The sequence below is a fragment of the Anser brachyrhynchus genome (genome assembly GCF_964034855.1).
Source record: "Anser brachyrhynchus genome assembly, chromosome: 1".
In the NCBI taxonomy this organism is placed as follows: domain Eukaryota; kingdom Metazoa; phylum Chordata; class Aves; order Anseriformes; family Anatidae; genus Anser; species Anser brachyrhynchus.
In genome coordinates this window covers 190037697-190051266 of record NC_137694.1, presented here as the reverse complement: position 1 = coordinate 190051266, position 13570 = coordinate 190037697, and the positions used below count along the sequence as shown (strand labels likewise).

The following is a 13570-nucleotide window of genomic DNA, read 5'->3' as shown; positions in this document are numbered from 1 at the left end:
TGCCAAAAGTTTTTGAAGGAAAATAGAAAAACAGATTACGCTTCTAAAGAGAACTAGTAAATATTTGCAGGTAGTATGAAGTCTACCTCTGTCTAAAATGTGTTTTAAGGATATGATATCTGACCTGGTTTACAGTTTTCTTTGGAACTGTTACTTACTGGAATTGTTCATTGTTTGTGTACTGTTGCTCTCTTAGTAAACACTACATAGGATGGTATGTGTGTAACATGAGTGAATTTTTTATTCTGATTGAGTTTTATGTATGGATTAGTGATTGTTCTGTAAGAAATCACATTATTTAAGCACCTTCTTTTAGGAATGCTGAACACTTTTATATTGATGAGTCACTATGTTTTTGATGTCTCCCCTATTGTGTATTTGAAGGAAAAGAGCAGAATAAGATGGCTTCACAGCGTAGCACTTACCGTAGAACTGCATTAAAAAAGACCTCTGCTGGTTTTGTGTCTAAGCAGTTCAGATATATTGTGTGACCTACAGATATCTAAAACTTTGAAAGCTACCATCACTCCCCATTTTTAAGTGTATTGTTTTAGTTAGCCACCTAGACCTTTGTCAGATAGCTTGAATGTGTGAGATATTGTTGCTTATATTTACAAGCTTTTTTGACTCTTTCTATAGTAAGGTGCATGCACTATTCAAGTAAGATTGATTAGCAGTATATTAATTGAAGGATTTCTTAAACTTGTGTGCACAGTTGTTGAAAATTCTATACAAATACTTAAAACAGCTAGAAAAGTACACCATTTTTGAGAAATCATGCTAAATAAATAGAGTAAAAGTTGCATAAAAATCTTTAGTCCTTTTCCCTATACTTTTGGTTCTTAACTGTATCTTGGGGTGGTGGTCCTCTGGTAAGTCTTCACTACATAGAGCTGTCTGCTATAGTGATGGAAAAAGCCTGCTTTTCTGCCGGCTTGTTTCAATTCAGCAGGTTATAGTGATTTTTTAGCAAAGAACTCTGCCAGTGACTGTGGTAGGTTTCAGCTCTTTGTGATTCATACCTTACCTGACCTAGCTTGGCTGCAAAATTTGAGTCAAGACTTCGATATGTCAACTTAGCTCCATCTGAGTGTTTCAGGATTTTCACGTCTTCAACTTCCATGCTCCTGAAATACTTTTTTGTATTCACACCTGAAAAGTTTTATTTAGCTATAAGATGTAATGCCTGATCTGTTGGAGCTTTCACTCAGATTTGGTTGAACCAAGATTTTTGTTGTAATGATTAAATATGTTATGGGGTTAAAGCTATTTCCATGCCACATGGGATACTTTAGCTTTCTTTGAGCAGAAGAATATTTTTGTTGCTGTCTCTGTATGACCCTTTTCAACTAGTGAAATTTTATATCCAGAGGAAAACCAAGGTTTTATGAACAATAAAAAAGAAAAAAAAAAGGTACATGGAATTTCAATGTATAACATTATAAACAGTAAAATTGTAAATATATAAACATTGTAAATGTTGGTATACTTTCTCTTTTTTCTTAAACAAACAACAAACACTTTTTTTTTAAACTTTTAGACCAAAGGTTAGGCTACTATTCCTCTTTCTGTGGATTTTCAAAGTCAAACAGGTTCCGAAGGTTCCAACATTCGGAAGCTGAGATAAACAAGTGTTGGCTGCCTGTGTACCAAAGAGAGGTTGCAATGAAATAGGAAGTGAAGAGAGTACTTTGGTTAGCCAAATCCTAAACCACGTAAGGGGTTTGTAGCAATGTTAGCTGCAAGGCTTAAAAAGTAATGACAAGACAGCTGCCTTTTTTCATATTACCAGCTTGCAAATCTGTTAGGGTATTCCTAGTGACCCCATCTAGTGTTAAGGTGTAATACTTTGTGAATCCATTCATGCAGCTGTACTTGCAATTAATGCTACTCAGCTGATTGTGCCTGTATATGGATTCTGGCTCTGACTTGTTCTTTCCCCCACAGCCATGCTGAAGTTCATATAGATAGCTGGTTGTTTCACTGTCTTATTCCAGCTGATCTGCTATGGCTGTTGGGTGAAACCACCTCTGATGATAGCTGTTTGAAAGAAGGAAGGAAGGAGGAGAGTTCTGATTTAACAGGAGTCATTTGCAAGCTCTGCCAGGGGAGTTCTTGGCTCATAGTCAGCTTTTAGTTTTTAAGAAAGAAAATAAAAATGTTGGCTCAGTAGAGTAGCACAGTAGCTGAGCATTTAATCTTTTTCTAATGGTCTACTTGATACTAACTTCTGCTTAAAAAAAAAAAAGAGAAACTGAAATCCTACAAGGCAAGTCAACATTTGAAACTAAAAGCACATTTCTTAATTTTGTAGCAGTGCAAGGAAAATAAAATATGGTATACCCAGTTTTTCCTGTCTGACGATATAATACTAGTATATGTTTGTACATGATACAGTCAATTCACTGTACAAGAGGTGAATCCTAGTTAATGCTACTACGGTATCTTTTTTGCTATGGTAATTTAAGGTAATGCTACTTAAGTTAGCCTGTGATAGAGAACCATGAAGTATTTGCTTCAGTATATGCATGTAGACAGCCTTAGATTATTATTAGAGCTCAGATTATTCACAATATTTTTAAAACACTATGGCCTGCTCATGTGTTTGTATGCTAAATTTTGTTGTGCATGTTTTGGTATAGAAACTGTATTGAAAATCTAAAAACTCAAAGCCCATCAGAGGGTAAGTACATTTTAAGGAGCAGAAATACAGTTTGGGGCATGGCTGATCCAACTACAGATCTTCAGTGGAACAAAACTTTGGAATAGTCTGTTTTGGTTTTCTGCCTTATCCAGACTTAAATATTACATAGAGGTTATTAGACAGGAGGAGTCTTTATGGTTTGAATCTTCATGAACCTTTTTTTTTAGTTTTTATTTTTCCCTCTAGGATAGCCTTATAACATCGGTGTGTCCAGCCCCTGAACTGGAAAGATGAAGTGGGGCATTGCCTAATGTATGTTAGTTGCATTTTCTTGTCCATGAAACAGGAGAAACTAGGGGCGAGGCATAACCTTGTTACAGCAGATAGTAGGAAGAAAATAGACTTGCTAAACATGTTCCCAAGCTTCCTTTTGAATGAATGGGAGGCAAGTAATTAAGCTGACTTGAGGAAAATTTTCTAGCGTGGGCTAATTAAGTTACTCATCTGTAGTAGTATTCTGATGTGAAGATGCTACTCAGGTCCTTATTGTTTTTAGAGTGGATTTCTTGTTTAAGCGTAATGTTTCTGAGACTTTGGGGGTTGATCTTTCCTAATGTAACACCTTCCCTCTAATCATGCCAACCAATAGCTTCCTACCATTAATTGCTGGCAGAAGCTTGGTTTCACAGGGCAAGGGTCATAATTACTAGCTATGGTTGAAAATGCTTACCCTTCTCACCCTGGGGAGCCAAGCTGTTGCTAGCAATTAAACGTAGTTAGCTGTTCCCTGCTTCATGTAAACATTTGCAACCAGTAATTACTATTGCTTCTTACTTCTTTGCCCTGGAGGAACTCAACTGTTCCAGTAATGCCTTGTAGTAATTTGGCTTTGTTTTTTTTTCCCCTCTTAAACTATAATAATTAATATGAAATCTAACCTTATTTTTAATTTTAAAATGGGTATTTTTGACCTTAACTCATTTGGAACATGTAACCATCTTGGGAGTTGCAACCTCGTTTGAGAAATACTTCCTTAGGAATTATGAAGTACTTAAATGCTTTAGCCACTTCCCTAAAAAAAAAATAAAAAATCAGTGTGCTGAAGTATCCCTTCATATATATGGCTGAGCAGGGTTTTTGTACCTTATAGAAAAATGTTACGGAAGGCAAACACGCAATTGCTTTTGTAACCGTCCAAAAGAGTTGACCCATGCCAAGAAATTGGGTTTGTCTAGATGATCATGTCTCCTTTTCTTAGGCAGACACCTCAGTTCAGAAACGATCAGTAGATGCTGAGTTCTTGCTCTTTTTCCAAGGTGCAGTCTTCTGTCTCTGCTTTATTTGCTGCTCTATGTAGGAGGCAGGAGTGTAGGAAACTTGATAGTCTTTTTCAAACTGCTCGGTCTATTTTGTTCTTTCCTTTCTATAGAACCTCTGCTCTTGGCAGATACTTTGTTTTCTAGTCTCATGTAAACTCTGATTGGATTTCTGATTCAGATGCAATTTTGCTCATTGAAAATCAGTGTAATTTAGAATGGTTTAAATGCAAATAGACTTTTTTTTCCCCCCAAATGTTAATGTTGTATTGTTTTAACAATGGAATGCTGGCCTTGTAATCTGGTGATGTTTTGTGATAGGTAATAAAAGTAAAATTTTAATTTTGTCTTGCCCATTCACCCTTTGGCTTTTTAGTTTGACTTTTTTTTTTTTTTAAGACTGTGAATTACTGGTGTAAGAGCTTATATTTGCTCAAAGTTGATTTATGGCATAGAATTAACCACTGTTTCTGCCAGCCCCCTAACATGGTCCCTCAAAGCCTAAAATAGTTCTGTTCTGTTGCCTGGAACCTGAATCCCATTGAAAAGGAAATAATCTCCCTCCACAAAAGCTCCTCTCCTCTTTTGTTTTGGCTCTCCTTTTTCAAATATTTGTATATCACCTTTTATTATGAAGTATTCAAAACCCCTTTATGAATCGAAACATGACTGAACGCTGGATTGTAGTCCCATAGCCTGAGGCAGACGGTGCCCTGCGCTTGGAAGAGCATTGAGAGAGAGTTGAGGAAGATGTCAAGTGAACTGCAGTAGATATTTTCATGATGCTATTATTTCCAACAGCCAAGCTAAGAAAATAGCATACTATATTCAAACCTTGCCCTTAACTTCACCGTAATTTATATATCTGGTTTCTCAGACCTTACAGCTTTGCTGTTTATGATAGTAGTAGTTTAAGATGGGAAGTCGTCCAACAGTAGAGTGGTTCTTCCCATAAACAACCTGTATTTAGCTCTACTGTGATCAGTTTGCATTGGAGTTACAGGAGGACTATGTACCTATCCATCATAGTTTACCAAATTTCTAATTGTAACTAAAATTCAGCATTGTTGATTGTTATGAAAGTCAGTTAACTTGATCTTTATGCAGTTTCTTGCCTTTGTAGTTCATATTCAGCGTTGGGTTTCTTGTTCTTGTACAGGCAAATGAGCTACTAGTGACTTGTTTCAATGTTATTTTTTTCCAAAACTTTCAGACTAAAAGACTTCAGGGAACTAGATCAGGGAATTTGTTTAGGTTATGACTTTGCAGCCAGTTTATTATAGTTTCGACATCTATTTTACCATTTGTGTATGGGTGGGAAATCTCCAATTATATTGTCACCTTGTTTATTGAGGAACAGTTTTTAAAATGCATACCAAGGTACATCTTGCTAAGATTTCTTACCAGAAGAAGCAGATAACTGAATACAGGTAAGTTAAACTTTGATTAATAAAAAGTGGTCTGTGTCCAGATGGTGACAATTACGCTTGCACATCAAAACAAAAAAACAAAAATAAAACAAAAAACAAAAAAACAAACAAACAAAAAAAACCCAAGCCCCTAGGTTTTGCTGTAATTGGTATAAAAAAGATCTTGGTCTAAATGAACTTGCATGCTGAAATATTTCTTGTGGTTATATTTACTATCTGGGAAAGTACACGTTGGTTTGAAAGCATAGAGCAATTTGGAGAACTTCTGAACCTCACCTGCGTGAAAGTCCTTAACGTTTTTTTCAGTGTCTTTTTTAATTTAATGTTCATATCATGCTTTTCAAACAGTTTTATTTGTAGAGATCATTACCAATGTAATAGAAATTTAACTCCTGTCGAGGCTTAAACATCTCCTGCATGTTTACTACTTAAAGCATGTTTTATTTTCTCAAGTTTAAGTTGGTTTCCTATGCACTTGTCATGGTAATTTGTTTGCCTTCACTTAAGACAGTATGTGAAGTTACTCTTTTGAACATTAACTTGAGCAGAAATGTTTTTGTTGTTGAGTTGTTCTATAATTGGCTACTCAGTTTTACCTGTTATTAAAAAAATAAATAAAAAGACTTAAAATCTTCAAGAGATGAGTCTTGGGAAATCTGAACTTAAAAAGAAGTGTATAAAAGTCAATGTTGGTTTCTTCAGTAAAAATATTAAGGGAAGTATTAGAGTTCAGTATTATGATGTGGTTGAAGGTATCTGTCAGAGAAATATGGATTTTTTAAAACTAATTTTTACTCAATTCCTGAAAATACGTACTTGTATTTCAGTGGCTGACTTGTGATGGAAAATTTTGCTTACAAATAATTAGCAGTCCCTGAAGTTTTTTTGAAAAACATTGTTACGACTAAATAATAATGATTGAAAGGAAACAGTCTCAGATAAATTTTACTTGCAAATTGTTTCCTATTCCACCAATCCAGAAATGAAATCAGTGTAACGCCTATTGTAGTGTAGCTTTAGATGAGGGTTGTTAGGAGTGGCCTGGTTTCTCTCCTTCTTTTTCGTAGCCCAGGAAGTATCGACTGGGGATGCTGGATGAGAGGATAGTTCCGGTGGGATCAAAAGCAAGAAAATCAAAGAACCCTATCGGCTGTCTGGCTGACAGGTGTAAAACAGGAGAACCCATCAATATGGTTTGGTGGAACAGAGTCACAGAAAACAATTTACAGGTAAAATTATTTTTTACTAGTCACTTTTTCAGTATTTTTGGATGCTTGATTTTAAACTCTGCAGAATGTTAGAAGGGGTTACTCCAAATATGCTTTGAGATAGGATAAAATATCTTGCAAAACAGTCATAGTGGCCCCCCAAGGAGAATGACTCAGATATTTTATTCTCTTTACCCACCCCTGTGTCATGTACTCTGATTGTTATATTCTATGGAGGAGAAGCAAAAACAATCATTAAGTGTGTTTTAAAAGTAAGAAAACACGATCTCATATTTTAATCTTCATGTGAGCAAAGTTTTTACTGTGGAAAATTAGTAACCTTTGTTAAAATTATTGACAAAATGCAAAAAAAAAAAAAAAAAATTCCTGCAGTGTGGAATGTAACCACTATGAAGAAAAAGTATAAGTTCTTAAGTTTCATGTTGGGATAGCTTACATTTCTCAACTTGTGCTGAAAACTTTCATGTTACTTTCTTTATTCCTGACTTTGTCTCTTCAAGAGCTGGATTTGAGCATATCTGATTCTGAAGTAGCAGGCTCTCCTTAGCATGATAATAGAGGGTGATTCTTGTCTGGGAAGAATCTGCTCGATGTCAGGGTTTAGAAAGGGTTTTGATGAAAATTATTGTAGTTGTCATAACTACAATGCTGCTGCTAGTACTATTTTGCACTTAAGTGGTGCTTTTGATTCTTCAGAGGAAGAACTTAAGTTCTTCAAAGACTTCAGTCTTTGGGAGGATTTTCTTTTTTGTGTTTAAGTGATAGAAATGGGTAAATCAACAATAGACTTGCTTATAGCTAGAGTCTGTGGCCACTTAAATTTCTTCAGTGTTGCTGCACTTTCAACATGACAGAAGGGCAAACATGAAGCGGATATTAGAGCCCTGCAATACCAGTACTAGTTTTGCTTTACTTAATGTTTGGGCATCTTTGCATTGCTGAAATTAGGAGTCATGGGCAGCACGTTGCATGCAAAGTGATAATATATTGCATAGTTGCTTGGGCGTAAGTCTTGGTTCTTCTGCTGATGGGGAAGCAGAGAAGCCACTAGCAGAAAAAGACGAAGCCTTAAGGAAACATCAGTAGACGGACCAGGCAAGGTTGCAGAAGAGTGATTGGAGCCAGCGAAGCACAGCTGTTCTCAAGTGAGAGAAGATTGACAGATTGAATTAACCACGTTTATCTAATGGGGAGTGCAAACCCTAATTAGTAGGCAGTTGCTCTGAAAAGAGAAAAATCAGTCTTCAAATTTCAAGTGGGCTTTTAAGGAGCAGGAAAAGCCCCCTTTTTTTCTCCATTGTTTTCTCTTGTTGTTCTGTGTAATGTCAAGGTTTGTCATCAACCTATTCTGCATAACAATAAAGTGGAACTACTTAGTGTTTTTTTTTCTGGAGGCTGGAGAACCAGTAGTCAGAGATTGGGAGCTTCTGGCCAGGAACAGTTGTCTTTGGTATCTGCGTCCTACAAAGCTCAAGGTCCCTAAGCTTTCTTTGGTTAGTGGCATTGGTGCAATTCCAAGTTCCCTTATTGTGCCAGTCCCTACTACATAAATGAGTTAATCTATGTACAATATAGGATTTTGTATTATAAAGTGCAATTATGTAGTTTACCATGGAGGTGTGAGACTTGAAAATGTATATGCATATCTGGTAGAAATAAGAAGAGAAGGAAGTTCCAGCCATAGGAAATAGTTAGAGAAGACAGGGAAGGGATAGCACAGTAATAGTGGAGTTTGACAAGAGTGAATGGAGAAGGGTATGAAAACAGGCTGTATCCTCATGAGAATGAGGATATATAAAGCTCTGCATAGATAAGAGACTGAATTTTGTCTTGACATTACTCAGATCCTTGCAACTCTTTGTATTCATGTGAACAGTTTTGAAGTCACTGCTAAAACAAAGCTCAAGAACTTTAAAAATTGGAAATGTTAATTGTAAAAGCACAAAAGATGGCTGTGGTTATTAGAGAAGCTTGCTACATGAAACTACATTTTAAAAAAGTTTCATATTGAGATTTCAGATTGACTCTTTTTCTCCTTTTGGACATGAATCCACAGATAGCATAGGTCTCCAGTATTTTGAAAGACAGGCTGTTTTTTGCAGGTGTGAATGTAGGTAATACAAAGTAAATCCAGGCTGATGACAAGTGCTAAGCAATGATAAGTAGACAGGTTAAATTGTGATGAAGGCACATCTGTTTGAGGGCATCTTTTTTCCATTTGTTTGAAGATGAGAAGCAGACATACGTCTCAGAATTGCTGAAAGCTTCTAGTGCTGTGCAAATGTTGAAGCTCTTGTGCCTATTTGAACGTCCACTCTTCCAAATGTGTGATTTAAGGTGTGGGAAGACCCTATTTCATGGTGCAGTGTTAACTGCTGTTCTGAAAGGTGTAAAGATTTTTGTCAGAAAAATGGCTGTTCTACACAACAAGGTAGTTTGCAAGATGCATTGTAAAATGTTATAGTTGTTTGCATGGCTATGGATTTATAATCCAAACCTATTTATTTTAGTCACATAAGCATGACCCAGTCCTTAAAACTGGAGTCCACACAGTGGACGCACAGCATTCTAGGTTGTGCCATAAAAAGCAGAAGCACAAAGCCAAGTTTATTCTTCAGTGTTATGTCCTTTCCTGTGTTAGGAAATGTTCTGTGTTACTACCATGCCATGGGATACGTATTATAATATCAAAGTATATATAGGGTAGTAGGAATGGATATGACTTTTTTGTTATATGGATCAGTTTATAGGCACAATGAACAGCAATTTTTTTTGGCTTCTTGAATTAAAAAATAAAATCTTAGAAATGACTTTTCTTCAAATATTTGCCATCAGAAACACGGACTTAAACTTTATAGTTTTAACAATACTTTGAAGTATTTTGCTAACAAAAAGTGAAGCAAATAACTTTTGTCTGCACTTAAGCTAAGACATTTTAGTGTGTTTAAATGAAACCATCTCTAATTTTTCTGAAAGAGCAATGTCGGAATATAGCTAGTAATGCTGGTGAAATGAAATTTGTTGTAGAAACACAGAATGGTTTGGGTTGGAAGGGACCTTAAAGCCCACCCAGTTCCAACCCCCTGCCATGGGCAGGGACACCTCCCACTAGACCAGGTTGCTCAAAGCCCCATCCAGCCTGGCCTGAACTTCTAGAGCTTATTGTGTGGGTAATGTAATGACTTGTGACAGCAACTACAATAAGGAAGCATGTTGCACAAATTCAGTAGTGGGAGGGAAAGAGATTTGTGTTGGAGTCCTTGGTAACCTCCAGTGTCTGATGGGCTGCTCTGACATCCCAGAATGTGTCCTTCTCTGATGTCACAGTCATCAAGGAATCCTTCTGGAGACGGAGGGATTGCCACGATGCTCTCTATGTAAAGTGAAGCTCCTTCTATGGCATATCTATCCATTTGAAAAACAAAAAAAAAACAAAAGCTCTTGCATGTTTTTGAATTAATAAGACATTCTGAAAGCTATGCCAAATAGTAGACTGGCAGAGAACTGCCCTGCTGGTAGCTTGGGTACAGTTTAGTGGTGGCTTTCTGTAACCATTACAGGACTATGCAATTCGGGATGTCAGAACAGATCAGCATGAATTTGGAGGTGAAGGACAACATAAAAAGAGGACAAAAAGGCTTGTTTCCAGTTTTTAGTATGGTAAGTACATTAGCGCGTTCTTCTGAAATAAAAATGAAGTTTGCCTACTTTTTGCTTTAGGTAGTTGGCCTTTGGTGGTGTGTAACTGGAAATAACTGAGTAGTGTTACAGCCACAGAAATGGAGGCTGCGGCTCTGCCACTGCTGTACAGCTCTGTTGTGAGGCATTCAACTGGAAATGAGAGAGAAGGGCAGTTTCCAGTACTTCTGTGTGCTCCCTGCATGACCTTTAAAAGGCTGCATAGTCTTTGTCTCGGTTTCCTCCCCCGTTACAGGGTACCTCTGTACTTCAAGGCAATTTGCAGATTAATTTGTGAATTCATGTACTAGAGACTTAGGAGTTTATCACTGACCTATGTATAGAAAAACTGCATTGAAATTAGTTGATGAAATGGGAATTGTCATCTTCTAGACTACAGAAAACTTCATGTATACAACTGCAACATACAGTGAAGGTGCATGCTGCTGTGCAGTTCTGTCAGCAATGGCACGCAGCTGAGATACCTGATCCTCTACCCTCAGCTTTCAGTGCCATCTTTATTTTTACTTCCAATTTCCTATAAGGAATCTTGAATTTTTGTTCTGTAGTACTGACAGAAAGTCTCTTTCTTTCCCCCACCACCATGTTTCAGTCGTCTTAAGAGTTTAAAACGTATTAGCCACCAGACAGATTAAACTCTGTGCTGGATGGTGATGCAAATTAATTATTTTATAGTCTTTCCCACCTTACTCCTCTTGTGGTTCCATCTTTACTAATTGCATCATGACTAAATTCAGACTTAATTTGGACTTTTTGTAAGTGTTTTATAACATTTTGTGCTCTCTTGCATACTGAAGTATAGAACTTTTTTATACGGAGTTGGATGGCCTCTATTTTGTGATCTCTTTGGAAGTTTCTTCAGAAAACTGACTAAAAGGAGGCTCTTATCTTTTCAGAAGAGCACAGACATAAAAAATTTGAAAGTAGTACATTTTTGGTAAAATTTTCTCAGAATCATTCTGGTAAGAATGTGTGATGCAGGTATTAATTCAGATAATGCCTATGGAAGATAAGTTCCTGCTTTAGTTTGACAATATTTTTATAAACTTATTAGAGAATCAGGATGAGATTTAAACTGGCCAGGATGAAAGAAAAAATGAATGCTGGCAACTTTAGTGGACATATGAGTTGGTAGTTACTTTATATTGGTAGTTTTCAGAAAAATTGAACATAGCTAACAGAGCTGTAAATGTTTCTCTTTTATCTCTTTTATAGAAATGTATTAATTGGAGTTAGTTTTGAAATCAATTTGTATGTGCCTCTCTATAGGACACTTGAAACTGGAAGATATGGTCTGTTGCATAGTGCAGACAGTGCTAGCTGCTTTTTTGTTTGGTTTTCAGGAAGTGCATTCCCTTTTGTTTTTAATGTCACCGTATTACTTAATTCATTACATGATCTCTGAATTTTTCTTCCATTTGCTTTCTTTTAATTACTCTCAGTATTTAAGTCATCAATAGTCGTTTTCTCCTTTTTATTTATTTACTTATTTTTTTAACTAATCCTGGTTTACTCAGACTTTAGGTTTTAAGCCCAGTCTAGTGTGAAGAAGCTACTTTAAGATCGGGAAATAATGACTAACTAAGTTGAATCTGTCATAACTGGGCACTTATTCCAGATATGAGGAATCTATAAATGTGTTTGAATCTATAGCTGTGTTTGTTGGAAACAAAGTGCAGAAAAAGTGGTTTAGTTCAGGTGAAAACTTGTATGCTTTTGGAAATGTAAGAAATGCAGCTTCAAATACATATAACATGTATTTGAACATGGCCTGGGGCTTAAGCTTCAAATCTTCTGACAAAATATTAACTATTTTTCATCACAAATTCTTAAAATTTTGTTGTATTAGCTTGATAAGTTTGGTTTGGATGGTGACTCTGAAGCTCAGATATCTTTTCTGCACCTAGAAAACAGCTTGAATGTGGAAAGTTCTTTTATTTAAGTTTGGTTCCAATTGTAATTTTTTGAGCAATGAGGAAAGTCTTGGGTTACAACTTCATGCTTGTAACCTCAGAAGTAAAACAGGCCTTTATACTGAAGGTTCTAGCTTCACAATTCAAACCTGTTTTCAGTGAGAGCATTTTATATAAGTAGTTGTATAGGAGCATCGCAGCGTTATTAGGCTTTGATTCTTACCCTAAATTGTGACACCTAAACGTTGAATGAAAACTGAATTTCCATCAGGCTTTTGGGCCACTCTGTTTAATTCTACAGCATAATCTGGCCTGCTCTAGCAGATTACTAGGTTTCCCTTCCACTTGGATAAACTAAACCATCTACCAGTTAAAGTAGAGTTCTCACGTAGTTTCATTGTAAAATGATGATGAATATATAAGTAACTGTTTTAGAGACCAAAACTGCAAGTGTCTATGAGCACTTGTTGAATGCATTTAAAACAAAGTCATCCTATTCTGGAGGCACCAATTGAATAAATTGGTGAAAGTAATAAAAGTTTAACCAGAATGGTGTGGATGGGACTTTAGGAACTCTCTAAGTTGCTCTTTTCAAGGCTGAGGATATCTTCTAGAATGTGTCTTCTCTCCATTTACATATTCTGAATTTTTTGCCATCTCCTGTCTTTGTTGCCTAGTTGACAAGATTTTTAGATGTGGTAGATCTGTGGATGTGCCAGGGCTAGTCTTAACAGCAAGTAAATAAATAAACAATCTTGAGTTTCAAAGTCGTTTGAAATGCCTTTTTAGTAAGGTGCTACAAATTCTGTCCCTTGCTGTCCCAGTTGTTTTGTCTGATGAATTTTCAGCTGTCACTACCTGGACAAATTCTACTTGGCTCTCTACCACTTCTGTCAACTCCAGTTCAGTGCAGAATTGGTTAACTTGTTGCATGCCAAGTTTTATCTAGAGGAACATCATTCTTTTAGTTATTCCTGTACCTAACATTCAGATAAGTCCAGAATATTATCGTTTGAGTTTAGACATCAGTTACTAATTTAGTCTGTATAATGCAATTTACCGTTTGTTTTGCTGCATTAGCATATACCTTAGCAAGCTTTCCTTAACTAAGTGGGATTGAAGAATTTAAGATTCCTATGAGCTTTTTACCTATGTAAGTCCTAAGTGTGTTAATTCACTAGTCTGCATAATTGATTATGGCTGTTCTTTAATATTCAGACACATGCACATATGGAATGACAAATGTGTGACATAATAAGGTGGTTAGTGGTTGTGTGATTGAAGGTGGAATATTCTTACTACTTGCTTTTAAACCTGAGCATCCTCTTTTAAGTTTACA

The 13570-nt window shown here is 36.3% G+C and overlaps 1 protein-coding gene across 9 annotated transcripts in view; it reads left to right on the top strand.

The window, feature by feature from the left end:
- PAN3 (poly(A) specific ribonuclease subunit PAN3) overlaps nt 1-13570 on the top strand; it is an 81515-nt gene that overhangs the window by 30960 nt on the left and 36985 nt on the right. For 8 of the 9 annotated variants that reach the window (XR_013940701.1, XM_080560912.1, XM_080560913.1 and 5 more), the window contains one exon: nt 6458-6619. The exons of the other annotated variant lie outside the window; for it this stretch is intronic. Coding sequence is in view for 7 of the 8 variants with exons in the window: in XM_080560912.1 (XP_080417038.1) it covers nt 6458-6619 (162 nt within the window). In the remaining variant the exon portion in view is untranslated. The remainder of the gene's footprint in view (nt 1-6457; nt 6620-13570) is intronic. 9 annotated transcript variants of the gene reach the window in all.